This window comes from Eleutherodactylus coqui, chromosome 2 (genome assembly GCF_035609145.1).
Source record: "Eleutherodactylus coqui strain aEleCoq1 chromosome 2, aEleCoq1.hap1, whole genome shotgun sequence".
NCBI lineage: Eukaryota > Metazoa > Chordata > Amphibia > Anura > Eleutherodactylidae > Eleutherodactylus > Eleutherodactylus coqui.
Genome location: NC_089838.1, coordinates 165,114,178 through 165,128,143, shown reverse-complemented (window position 1 = coordinate 165,128,143; position 13,966 = coordinate 165,114,178). Strand labels below are relative to the sequence as shown.

Below are 13,966 nucleotides of genomic sequence, written 5' to 3'. Positions count from 1 at the left end.
CTTTGTATACACAGTATATAGCACGCAACATGACAGACTTCAGAATCAGATATACAGGCTGCAGAAAAGTAAGATATGCTGGATACAAGCCATGAAATGGCCAGAAATTGTTTCCTCATGTGTACACGGCAGCTTATTTTCAAAAGTCACCTGAAAAGTTAGGTAAACTTTAAAGGGTCACTTTGGGATTAAAAAAACAAACAAAAAACACAACTGTTCCATGCCTGCTGGCTAATAAAATTGCCTGTCACTCTTCTGTGTATTGCAGCCACTTCCATGCAGTGCAGCCTCCTGTCTGATGCTTATCAGGCACCTTCTTGAGAGGGAGATTTTTTTTTACCTTTGTTTCACATCAATCTCATGATGCATTAGCACAGCAGTAACTAAGGTTCTGCCTGCTGGGGGAACAGTTTATCATTGCCTTCTAAATAAGCTTCAGACCATAAGCATACAGTCAGCAGGATGAGCTGTGATCTCCCCTAGTATAAGCTGTATGTGCCTGTATCCCTCTGCAGACAGTTTCTGCGCTAGGTCTATGTAACAGCATTACACAAACTGAAAATCTGACTGGTCAGAATTGAGATCACAACCATTTGAGCAAAGGGACTGGAGGTTTCAGCCAAAAAGAAATAACTACTGTAACCCTAGCCCACTTATACATACTGGGGGGATTGCTGCATAATGAATAATAAAATTTTATTTTTTTTTTAAATAATCACTGAAGCGTCCTTTTAAAAAGGCATGTGTCTCAAGTTCTACATTAAAACTACATAGAAAGCATAAATCCAATAACCTATTACTTAAAATGGGTTTTATGGTACTAAATATTGATGACCTTAGGAGCGGTTATACCTCTGCTGCCTCCCATTCATCCAGTGGCCTGGAGTGGTATTGCAGCTCTCCCCCACTGTGGTGCTGTGATGATTCCAGCTGATAGAACAATAGCTTAGTACCAGAAAACCTAATTCTTCCTTCAATTTCAGAAATTATTTATACTTTCTTTGCAAAGGAAAAAAAAAACCCTCTCTAGGATATCGGAGGATCTGTCATAGATAAACATTTATTCACCATTAACAGATTTTACATTGTAAAGGCATAGAATCAAACATGTGTGACAGAAGAAAAGAACAAAATTAGCACCACAGGCGTGTAGGCTCTGTACACATTACACCGAAGCCTACATCAGATGCCACATAGCGCTATCTGCCAGCCAAAGGGATCCATTGGTAGACTCTTTCCCCCCTTTCTTTTAGATTTACCACACAATATGCGGTTTTTGTCGTGACCTTCTGGATTTGCAAGTGTGTAGTTTATTTTTTGTACAATTAAAAAGTGGGGCTTATTCAGAAGTCTTAAAATGTCTCAAGTTTTTCAGAATGGATCTGCTGAAAGAAATCTATAAGATTTTAAGCCTGTCTGGTCGAAGCTTAGACCACCTATAAGTTGGCCTAGTTTACTCCAAAAATTGCACCAAAATTGGTGTTCAATTCAGTGCAATTTTTGGCAAGTCAGAAAAACTGTCCAAAAGGGTCTTAAAAACACACAGAAAACATAGTGCAAAAGAATGCAAGTTTTCTAGCAAACTATTGTATTTTGAGTAGTAAATATGCCCCAGTAGATCCATGCATGTCCCCAGACAGAGACCAAGAGAACATACTTTTGGCCTCCCATGAAATGACTGGGATCCTATGAAACGGTTCAAGTTTACACCACAAACTCTTCCCGGTATGTACATTAGATGCACTGTGGAATTAGAGGGATCCCTCCCCACTTCTTACTATTAATGGCTTCTCCTCAGTCTAGCTCATCAATAGCAGATTAGTGGGGGCTCCACTGCTTGTGACGCCCCGGGGATAGTAAATTCAGCTGATGCTGCCTTGACCTTCTGTTATTGTGGATGTCTATTTGGGTTGTTATCCGGACCTGGTCTGGCCGTGCATCTCCCTCCTCACCTTGAAAAAGTTTTGGAACACCAGAAGACACCTTTGGTCTTGGTGTGCTGCTGGTTCTTCAGCATCTTCTACAGCTGTCAATCTACATTCTGTTGGTCAGGGAAGGCCGACACTTTGAAGTTGGACTTGGACTTGGAAGGGCACTTCGAGTCAGAGGTGGGGAAGTTTATTCTGAAATGCTACAGTGTTTAAGAGTAAACTGTAAATGGGCGCAATGGGCATACCCTCTTGGGTTCAAGTGGCCCGTGGTTCTGGCAGCAAGAACCTAGTGACTGAATCCCTTTAATTTAATAGGGTGTCAGATAGCAATGTTCTGTCCCAGACACAGAAGACAAGGGAAATGAGAAAAACTGGGTTCACAAAAGAAATGCAAATGTCCAAAACATAACAGTTTTTCTGCCTGAGCTTAGCTTTAAAAATGTGCTTGTCATTTCCTCCAAATGCAAATATGATTATTGCCTATTACTGATCGTATTCAACTACTTTTTATGTTCCTACTTGTGTTTTAAACCCTTCCAGTAGCCCAATCCCCTTGCAGAGCCTTTTTGCCACCCAACCCATTACAGGGGAGTGTACTCTGATGAGCTTGCACTATACATGCAGGCAGTATTATTGTACCTAGTCACCACCCCTAACTTCCAGTGGTGACAAGGTACCAGCTGTCAAACAATTAGGTAACGCCCCCAGCTTCTGATAGGCTGGGGGGGGGGGGGGGGGGGGGAGCTTTACTAAATTCAGACACGGCAGGAGGACAGCAGCGAGGCAGGGAGCAACACGCAGCCAGAGGACAACACCCACTGCCGTTATGCGACAGCAGCGAGGCTGGGAGCAGTCGCACACACAGAGGCGCCGAAGGACGCCGGCGAGGCTGGGAGCGCCAGCCTCTTCAATACTGCAAGTGTTGTGGCGAGTGGCAGGTGAGGCAGAAGTGTTGGCTGAGCCACACAGACATCGGGCCCCATCAATTAGTGACCGGGGCAATTGCCACCGGGTACTGTGCTGACAGCCTTCACAGCAGCTGCAAATAAATGCCCGCACAGAGCACTGAAGGAGCGCAGGGACTGCTGCAGCATCTGTACTGCTTTTTGCCTGCCCTCGAGGGTTAGGGGTTAGTTTTCCCATTAGGCTTACATTTATAGCTGTAAAGGCTTTTGCTTTTACAGTTAATAATGTAAGCCTAACTGAAAAACTAAACCCTAACTCTCGAGGGCAGGCAAAAAGCAGTACAGACGCTGAAGCTAGGAGCTACAAGGACCTTACAGAAGTCCCCCAATCGGGAGCTAGGGGTGTGACAGGGGCGTTCCTCTATGCAAGCCCTGTCAAACCACTAGCTTCCTGGTGGTGACAAGATACCGATGCAGGCACTTCCCTTCTGTCTTCCCAGCATGCACTGTGGCTTATCACCACATACATTGGCCAATCGGGAGCCAGCCTGTGCAGAGACTCCTTCTGTTACTGCAGAATGCAGTGTGACACAGAAGAGCCAGAGGAAAGCGTCCTAGCGTGCCACAGCTTATCCTAATCACATCAGGGTGTTTCCGCACCGATGACGGAAACCTAACACTACTCACAGTGTTATGCCCTCTATCATACAGGGGAGCAGTTCACCTCAGTCTCTGGGCACAGGCTGTGAGAACCAGGGGTGTACCTGATGCCTGTTAAACTCCGCCTCCCACTTCCTGTAATCCGCCCCCCATATGTTGCTACAGATATTTCTCATGACAACAGGCAGTGGAAAGCAAGCTACATAGAACAGAAACCTGGGTGGTAAGCACTTTATACAGGTATTTTCTTAGATGATAATCTTGTTAAAGTATATTATAAATGTGATAGTCACTACATTGGCCATCATTAAGGAACAATTTTGTTGAAATAGTGACTAAAGAATAGACAGTAGCTCAGGCCTAGACAGGTGTAGCAGTCAACATGCTGTAGTCTGGCCTTGTGGAGAGGAAAAATACCCCATAAGTGACACACAAGTAGTCCCTTAGCTACCAAACATGGGCCAATTCACTCACAAAGGTAGTCAGGTTTTTTTTTTTCTTGTGTAGATGAGATTTTGCAAAATGTCATTCACTTTGCTGCAACTGTAAATGTAAACATATGTAGACAGAACATATGTACCACATGACCATAACCTCCAGGTGCTTTCACACCCTTGGGTCTTTAAGGCACTTCATGCAGTTTCAGTAAAGACTGCATGCAAAAGTTTACTTCTCCCTGCTGGATCCACTTCTGGCTTTGGCTCAAAAATTAAAATCAGAATTAAAACTTGTAGTGGCATGACAAAACATTGTGTGTGAAGACACCCTTAGAGTGGCTTCACATGAGCGTGTTTTTGTGCATACATAGGTGCGCACCCATATACATGCGTGAATGCAGGTCTGTGCATGGTTTTCAATAGAGCCACGGCTGCTGCCGGCGGTTCCATTGAAGACAATGCTCTGCCGGCTCCCTGCATTGTTTTTCAGGGAAGGGCTTTACATATAAGCCCTTCCCTGAAAAACAAAAATTTTAGTGTTAAAAAAAAAAAAAAAAAAATCAATCAATAAAAAATAAACTTACCTGTCCGCAGCTGCTATGACCCCCGCGGGGATGAAGTACACATGCGACATACATTTCCCTTATCCCCGCTAGTATAAAGAATTCCCAGCTGCTAATGCTGCCACATCTCTGACAGATGCAGCAGAGGAATTCTTCAATTCTCTACCACAGCTGTCACACATGACAGCTGTGGTAGAGGATTCTGTTGCTGGCACCCCGTCAATTGATTTCAGGGAAGGGCTTTAAATATAAGCCCTTCCCTGAAAATCCAGTAAAAGTGCTTTAAAAAACAAAAACAAAAGAACCATAATTACCTCCCTTCAGCTGCCGGGCTCAGCCAGATCTTCTCCTCGCTGTCCCCGACTCTCTAGTGCTGATCTATCAGCAGGCGGAGATTAAAAATTTGTGATTAGCTGACGTGCTCAGCCAATCACAGGCAGCTCTCGCCCGTCATTCATTCGGCAGCGGCGGACAGGTAAGTTTATTTATACTAAAATTTTTCTCTTTTTCAGGGAAGAGCTTATATGTAAAGCCCTTCCTTGAAAAAGAATGCCGGGATGCCGGCAGCCGCAGCTCCATTGAAAACAATGCGTGCATTCCCTATGGTGCACGCATGTCCTATCTTTGCAGGCACACGCCTGTAAGGCACAGACATGTGAACACACCATAGGGAATGCATTGTTGCAAATAGAAGCGTGTTTTCATGCACGCACAAAAACACGCTGGTGTGAATCCACCCTTAGGGCAGGTTGACACGAGCCCAATATCGCGTACTACTATGCAACTTGATGTACGCGCGTATAATACATGGTGAATGGAGTCGTTGAAAGCGGATCGATTTTTTAAATTGAGCACTCACACTGGTTTTTTTGTATTGCATGTAAAAAAAAGAATGCAGCAGGTTCTATTTTACCCATATATGACACACGATTAAGCCCTAAAAGTCGTAAATAATTACATTGCAATGTGCAGCTTTTATATGCAATGTCACTATGTGACAGCAGCAGGAAAAAAAACCCAAAGAAAACACACAAACCAAACACTGTATATCGCTGCCCTACGTAGCGATAGGCCTGCTCACATAGTGGTAAAATACTGTACTATACAAGCAGCAGGTTACGCATACGCTTGTGTGAGGCGGGCCTTAATGATACACAAAGCAGTCAACATCCCTCTTCCCCTCTAGTAGCGGGCTCCACCATTACTTCCCTTATGAATGAAGCCAACGCTCCTCCCACCATAAGGCACCAGTAGTCAAAAGACATCTCTTTGCCCACAGTAGTCCAGATAACCCTCCCATTTCCTCAATAGTCACACAAACAGCAGGTCCCCTAGTAGCGATAGCAGATCTAACCTATACCAACACGACCCCACAACCCCCTTAGCTTTTAGGTTCCATTTAGCAGCGGCGGATCTTTTTAACAATTTAGATCTATGGATGGCGATTTGAAGCTCCATATACACAAAAAAAAAAAAAGAAAGACACACAACAATGCTCTAACCACTAAAAAAGTAACAAACACACAGAATCCTGCACCTATGTAGATGTTAAAAGGTACTGTCAGAGATTTGTTTCTCCAGTTTTAAATTGCTGCTCCCCATGCGTGAAGACAATAAAACATCCTATACTCCCCTCAGCCCTGGCACAGTGGCTCCGTTCTCCACGTCAGGTCTGTAGGACATCACAGGCTGCTCAGCTAATCACTGCCCTCAGAAGCCTGTGGTGCCCTAGTATATAAGACTGCCTGCAGCAGGTAAACAGCAAGGAAGATGGGAGCCAAGAGAAGCAAGTATACAATGTTTTATCATGGGGAGTAGGAATTGAGGGGGGGGGGGGGGGGGAATAGACACCCCCACCCCCCTTTGGGGAAACAAGCAAAAATCCACAATGGAATGGTGTTCACAGATGGACATTCACTTTAAGCTATAGTGCACTGTTAGAGAAGGCTTCTAACACTAGGAGGTAGTTACAACTAGCAGACAGAACAACGTCTTACCATCTTCTTCCCCATCGTTTTCCATTACTGATCCGTTCTCCTCTTCGAAGCTTCCAATACCAGATTCTATCTGTGGGGGCTGAACATGCTGCTGTGACAGCAAGTGCCGGACGTTACTAATCTCTCTTTTTAACAATTTTAAGCGTTTACTTCGGGATCCACTCGATTTCATAGCAAAAGTCAAATCTAGTTTTTCCAACAGCTCTTTCAGCTGTTCCTCCAAGGACATATGGGCACGATTACTGGGATTTAGTAGCTTATCAACTGGAAGCAAGGAAGAAAGAAAGGAAACAAAAAATAAATAAAAATCACTGTTAAACAGAAATAATGCCTCTTCACTACTGCATTTGTAGCTACATCAGTATAACTGAACATCAAATATTGTATATAGTCAAAATTTAGTCCACATATTAAGCACTGTAAATTAGTTAGGAAAATATCTACAAACTTCTGTTAAACTCCTTGATGGTCAAACCATTTCAACTCTTCATGACAACACTATTATGAAAGAAAAGGAAAACTGTGAAAGGACCCTGCGTTATCCAGGCTTAAGGCCCTTTTACATGCAAAGATAAAATCGCTTGAACGGCCGAACGAACTGATGACTTTTTTGCATAAAATTAGACGTACAGATAATAGCTTGATTTAGCTCTATTTCCTTCATTAGCTAAAGTAAGTTCAGTATTTGTTTGCTCATGTGGGCATGTGTTTATGCGAGGGATTATCTGGCCGGCAGGATTCGATTGTCTTCTCCAGGCATGAGTCTCATCATGTATGCAAGGCAAAAACACTTACCCCTCCAATCGACAAGCTGCAGGAATTCCATTCAAAGGGAATGAATTTTGAGTGACTTGACAATTGCTTTTATGCATGCTAAAAACTAGCGGCAAACAAGTGAACGAATAGCACACGACTGCCCGCATTTACATGTAAGGATTATTGCTCACTTTTGGCAGTTTGAAGGAATTTTGAGCGATAATCGTCGTCTAAAAGGGTCTTTATAAAATTAGGTGTTAGGGTAGCAAACATTAGATAAATCAAAATGCACAGTTTATGGGAGACTTATATACGAACACCTCCTGACTCTTCCTGATTTTTACCAGTCCGTTGTTGCCACAAGAGATAAACCACTATCAGAGGCTAATGCCCCGCTTCTCACTGAAAAAATAGGGGTGAGAGAGCTGGGAGAAATGGCTACTGTCCGAATGAGCAGCTATCTTACAAGTATGTTAATGCTTACCTTTCATTGCACTCCTTCCTGTGATACTCAGTGGCCTCTACCAGATATATCACACAATTGTGTGCCGTAGTGGACAGGTTGAAAATTTCCAAGAGTTTAGAAATTATTTTGTTAGAGACAGGGCAATTAGACGACATATATTAACCCCTTAAGGACATGACCCCTTTCAGCCTTATTTTTCAAATCAGACATCAGTCACTTTGGCATCATTGAATGGCTGCGATTGGTTCATTAAGTGCCGCGTTAGCCAATCAGCACAATCGCTTGGTGGATGCGGGGTATTCAAGTCCACTACTGGGAAGAAATGTTCTGTCGGCGTTCAGGACTACACGGAAGCCAGCAGCAGTGCCGCAGCCCAGCGCGAGGGACCCGAACAACATCTACTAGATTAGTATTGTTTTGGTTCCCTACCCCCGCAAATATGTAGTGTAGCTAGGGCTTCTTTTCAGGGAGAGGGCTTATTTTGGGGGAACCACGGTAGCTACACTAATACTTGGACAGATCACACTTTACTAATACAACTATGTTAGCAGCCATCACTACAGTATTGCTGCAATTGCCACTGCAGTTACACTTTAAATACAGGACATAAGTTTACGTCTTTTTGTGCCAAGTACCATGTGCTAATGTCGAAAAGATGTGTCCTGTGGCATTAAGGGGTTAAAAAAGTGTACTAATGTTTAATACAGCACTAAAACTAGTAGGTCGAGTCCACAAAAAAAACCAAAAAAAAAACACACATCTATGGTAAAACCTGCATCTGTTAAAGGAGTTGTCTGATTTAAACTACTGATTGCCTATCCTCAGGATAAGTTAGCAATATTAGATTGACGGGCATCCATTGCTCAAGACCCCTGAAGATCAGTTGTTTGCAAGGCCGGCATGCTTGTGCACTGAATTAATTTCTACAGGAAGCAAATAACTCTGTTCTTGCTGTAGTGGCCAGGATTGGTATTGCAGGCAAAATTCCCATTTCAATTGGAAAGTGGCCTGAAATACCAAGTCTGGCCACTACAGTAAGAACAGCACTTTTTGCTTCCTGTAGAAATCAGTTCAGTACACATGTACTGGCCTATTGAACAGCTGAACGGCAAGGTGCCTGGTCAACAGCCCCCAGCCAATCTACTAGTGATAACTTATCCCAAGGTAATCCCATCAATAGTTAAAACCTTTAGGCACGGATTTTGCTGCAGATTTCACCCTTAACTTTAGAAAAGAGTGAAATCCACAGAATTTCCACAAAAAAAAAATAAGATTGATTGGATTTGAAAATCTGCCTCATGGTTTTTTCTCTGTGTGAACGATATGTGCTACATGTGGACATATCGCATAATCATATCTACATGTATTGTACTGTAACGTACTGCAGATTGTAATGCGGAACCCATACCACAAATCCACCTTAAGTCCAGCACATGTGAACTCACCCTTAGAAAGGGTTCCCTCTGTCATCCCATAGCTAGATACTGACGGGCAACTATGAACCGCGAGAACACTTTTCCAGCACAGCTATAAAATGAACAGCCAGCTGCAATCAATATTCATGGTGTGGTACATGACTTTAAGGGTGGATTCACACTTGCTCTGGGGATTCCACTTTCCTGCTCCGTTTGGGTAGCAGGAAAGGGGAATCCCCGCAGCCAAACCGCTCCTAACTCAAATGTGAAACCGCCTCCCCATAATTTTATTCTGTGGGTCAGTAGGATTACGGCAATACCAGATTTAGATGATCTTTTTAACGGTTTACTACATTTAAAAAAAAAAAAAAGGAGGCATTTTTTTTCCCTCTAACATTGCTTTTTATCAGACTTGTACCCCATTTTTATTAGCTCAAATTCCAAAAGCACAGATATAACAGAGCTGACAGGTATAAAGCAGGCTCCACTTACGAGCCTGCTTCATACACACCAGATGAGGGCATACATTTATACCCTTAGTTGGAAACTGGCTAATTGTTCCTCAAAAGAAACAAAGTTCATAAAAACAGTGCTCAAAATGACAGCAAGGAGCACAAATTTAAAAAACACGCTACCCCCAGTTCAGCTTCTGAAAACCCCAGTAGCCAGCTCTTACTGTCTGGTGAACGACACAAATGAGTCCTTTCCTGTAAGACACTGCTCACACCAGTTTTTGTATCCTGTTGGCTTTTTTAGTCAAATTCTCTGTTTGCATAGGATGCAACAAGATACAAATGCTGCCGGCTCCTACTATCTGTCCTGTTGAACAGGATGCAGACCCATGCGTATTTTCATAAAACAGTAATTAATGTCACCATGCTGGAGGTCCTATTGCATGCAGTTTAGAAGAAAAGGGGCCTTCTAAAAGTCTACACAAAAAAATTGCACTCAATAGGATGCAGAAACGTGGTGTGAACAGAACCTTATACAGTCACACCAATTGTGCTGGAGTAGGGGCGACTTCATTTCAGCAGCTCTCAACTTTGGCAACGCAAAGCCCAACTTCACACAAATTAGCCACTATATGGATAAGGTAGAATTAACATCATGCTCAGTGGACGACTTGATTAAAAGTAAACTTTAGTGAAACACACCAAGTTGTAAGTATCATACAAAGCACATGTGGTCTGCGGCGCAAAGTTTTATAAAGCGTAAAAAAAAAAAACAACTTACCATCTTCCCATGAAAACTGTGGTGGTGGTTCAATTTTTGGTGGCTCTGGCAAATGCATTCCTGTTACTTCATCAAAGCCAATGGCATTAGCATCTCGTCTAGCCTGCCTTAACAAGACCCCCCCTTGATCCCTCAACCGAACGGCAGCACGATAGAAGATTGTGTCCTTGGCATTATACTTCAAGCAGTTCTCAATGATGAGATTGAAGTCCTCTTCAAATGCATTCAAATTTTGGTATCTCTGCTCCTCTAAATGTTTCTTCATAGTAGAAAAGTCCATGGGGTGCTTTATGTGGTCCAAATAATCAGGAACCTGGAAGAAATAATCACGTGGTTAAAAAAATGGCCTCAAGAGAAGAGGTAAAAGCAGGTGGGTGCATACGTTAGGCTTCAAGCTAAAGCCCCATTTACACTGATAGATGATCACACAAAAGACACTCAAACAATAGTTTGCGTGACAGTTTTGAGCAATCATCTTTGCATACTTTATAGTAAGTAGCTACTATAGAATATACAGGCAGAGTGGGACACCTCTGCAGCTGCTAATAGAATACAGCTGTTTTGCATAAGCAAACAGCTGTATTCTTCTGCGCTCTGACTGCCAGTGTCCCGGCTGTGAATTCACAGCAGGATACAAGCACAGAGAATCTTATCAGCGCAGCCTGCTGATAACAGCCTTTGTCACTGATAACAGCTGATCACTTATTTCTAGCAAGCTAGAACTCAGCAATCAGCGACTCATGCCCGAAAACTTCAGTGTCCCTGCATTTAGACAGAATGAGTACCGCTCAAAAGACGGCTTTGAGCGATTCTCGTTGTGTCTAAAAGGGCCTTAACAGCTACTCATCAAACTCTCACCTCTGAAAGATTAACAGGTTGAGCAAATATATGTGCCGGATCCTTCTCCTGTAGTTGCTCAAGCAGTGATCGCAGTAGTACAGTCAATGGTGTAAGCCGAAGCTCCATAGCTACCTGCTCAACTTTGACCTAGCAAAACATGGAAAGAATCACATAAATAGTACATTCAACTAACGTGGGGTTAATTAATAAAGAATTTCCCATTTACATTAAAAAAGTACTTGCATTTCATTCATATCATAGCTATGCATTCACATATATAAAAATAACCCAATCCCATTAGTTGCCTGGCTTAGCACGTCCAAGGCAGATCGTGACCACTACTGAAGACCACGGTGAAGTCTCCTAGGCACGTTGTTCAGGGTGTCTAAGAGCAAATACTGGAATGGACATGCATCTTCCCACACCAGCACAAAACAACTTCACCAGGATCTTCAGGAACTGCTGGGAAAAATGTACAATATGCTGTGCATACACGGACCAATGGTTCTGAATGGGCTCTTATTTGCAGGGGTTAAGGTAATTATAAATGGCACCTGTTCACGTTTTAATTTTTCCCGTTTTCGGATCAGTTCAATAAGTAACCGCGCTCTTTCAAGGTCATGCCTTAACCTCTGCCAGTATTTTAACTTCTTTTTCAACGACTGGACCTCTTCATCATCTTCTCTCTGACACAAAGAAAAATACGAGACCTTTAAGAGAAAAATACTGAAACACAAAAGTACTGGTAACAAGCAAGGGCAGACCGCACTGCAGCTGTGGATTCCTGGAGCTGGGCAAGAAGGGAGTTGTACAAAACAATCAACCCCTCCTACGGGTCTTCAAATCCTTTATTAGGGTTTATTCAATTGTGTAAAATCTGCTTTTTCTAACGTGGCTAACAGCTGAATATCCACTCTGTTGCTACAATTACCTGTATGTGGATTTGGGGTTTAATGGACATTAGCACATTTCTCGCAGTCTTGTCTTCTCTTTTAAATAAAGCAGATATATTGTCAATGTCCCACAGCTTCTCTTCCCACAAGTTCACATTATACACATACAGTCGGACACACATGGCACATGCGCGCACCACATACAGCTCTGCTACAAACACACACAGCTGGCATGTTAAACACCAAATCCCCACATACAAGTGTAATACATGACCCCCCCCCCCCCCCCCTCTCTAGCTGGTTAGGACATTAACCCCTTGAGTGGCGGGTTTCCTACTACCCTGTCGTACCCTCCAGGGCAGGTTTTTTAAATGGTCTAATCATTTAATTTTAACTAATTTTGCAGTCGTGTTCCAAAAGCCATAACTTTTTCATTTTTCCATTGACACGGCCATATGAGGGCTTGGTTTTTGTGGAACAAGTTGTACTTTTTGATGGCATCATTTTGGGGTATATAATGTATTGCATAACTTTTGTAAAAAAATTTGTAGGGAGATTGGGAAAAAAAAAAAAAAAAGAAATTCTGCCGTTTTTTGGATTTCATTTTTACGGCGTTCAGTGTGCAGAATAAATAATGTGATAACATTATTCTGAGTCGGCACGATCCTGGCGATACCGAGTTTATACAGTTTTTTTAATGTTTTTTTTCATGAAATCTAATTCTGGCATGTTTTTTATTTTTCACTGCATTCTCTGAGCAGTATAAATAATATATTAAAGTAATTCTACAGGCCAGTACCATTTTGCCAATACCAAATTGTAACAGTTTTTTTCTTTTTCGCAACTTTTTCACAGTTAAAAAATAAATAAAAAAGTTAAAAAATCACCCTCCTTTTCCCATATCTATAATAAAAAAAATCTAAATCATAAAAGAAAAATACATATTTGGTATCGCCACGTCCGTAAATGTCCGATGTATCAAAATAGTGCATTATTTACCCCGCACAGTCAACATAGTCTGAAAAAATAATAAAGAACGCCACAAATACACTTTCAGTCACCCTGTCTCCCAGAAAAAAAATGCAATAAAGCAATCAAAAAGTCGTATGTATTCCGAATAGTACTAACGTAAACTACAGGACTTCTTAATGACAAGGGGCCGTGTCATTAAGAGGTTAAATAATAAACTTCCTTCTCTGGGTCATTATGACGCAGGGATACCACACGTGTAATTTTGTTTTCTTATTTTTTACAAAGTAAAGGGAGAAATTTTTGTAAAATTTTTTGTTGCTTTTTATTAACTTATTTTTGTCCCTTTAGGGGACAGCCCTTTACATGCTGCAGTGGCATAGACCGTGGCATGAAAAGGGTTAACAGCAGAGATCGGAGGTTTTCTCCCTTCTCTGCTGTTTAAGAGTTGGTGCCCGGCTATCTTCTGACAGCCAAGCACCAGCCCTCACCCTGCCACATAGACCATTGGCTATAGTCTCTATGGCAACCTGAAAACAAAGCAGTGCAGGAGTTTGAAAATAGAAGCGGGAGATTGCTGGCAGATCGGCAATATCTTCCTGCTTCTGTTTTTTAAAGTCCTACACTGCTCTGTGTGCGTCTGTGCAGGCAGAGCACAGTGCCACAGCTTATGGCAGTGTGCTCTGCAGCTCCCATAGTGAAACATAGCCCGGAAATCTTCCAGGCTATATCACTATTGGCAGTGGAGCTCGTCCCAGAAAATTTCCGGGCGTGCCACTTAGGGGTTAAAATGTCCAGCTGTGTACAGAAGAGGACCTGCACCCCAGGGAGATATGCTAGTGATCTCCAGGGTTATCTGCTGGAGGGGACAGCTGGAGCAGGGAGAGGGCGGACTGTGCAG

General features: G+C 42.6%; 1 protein-coding gene across 4 annotated transcripts in view; it reads right to left on the bottom strand.

The window, feature by feature from the left end:
* Positions 1-13,966, bottom strand: part of BRD1 (bromodomain containing 1) — a 65,404-nt gene that overhangs the window by 26,924 nt on the left and 24,514 nt on the right. For all 4 annotated transcript variants that reach the window (XR_010790319.1, XM_066591886.1, XM_066591887.1 and 1 more), the window contains exons 4-7: positions 11,758-11,889; positions 11,222-11,350; positions 10,364-10,676; positions 6,494-6,757 (exon numbers count right to left, since the gene is read on the bottom strand). Coding sequence is in view for 3 of the 4 variants with exons in the window: in XM_066591886.1 (XP_066447983.1) it covers positions 6,494-6,757; positions 10,364-10,676; positions 11,222-11,350; positions 11,758-11,889 (838 nt within the window). In the remaining variant the exon portion in view is untranslated. The remainder of the gene's footprint in view (positions 1-6,493; positions 6,758-10,363; positions 10,677-11,221; positions 11,351-11,757; positions 11,890-13,966) is intronic.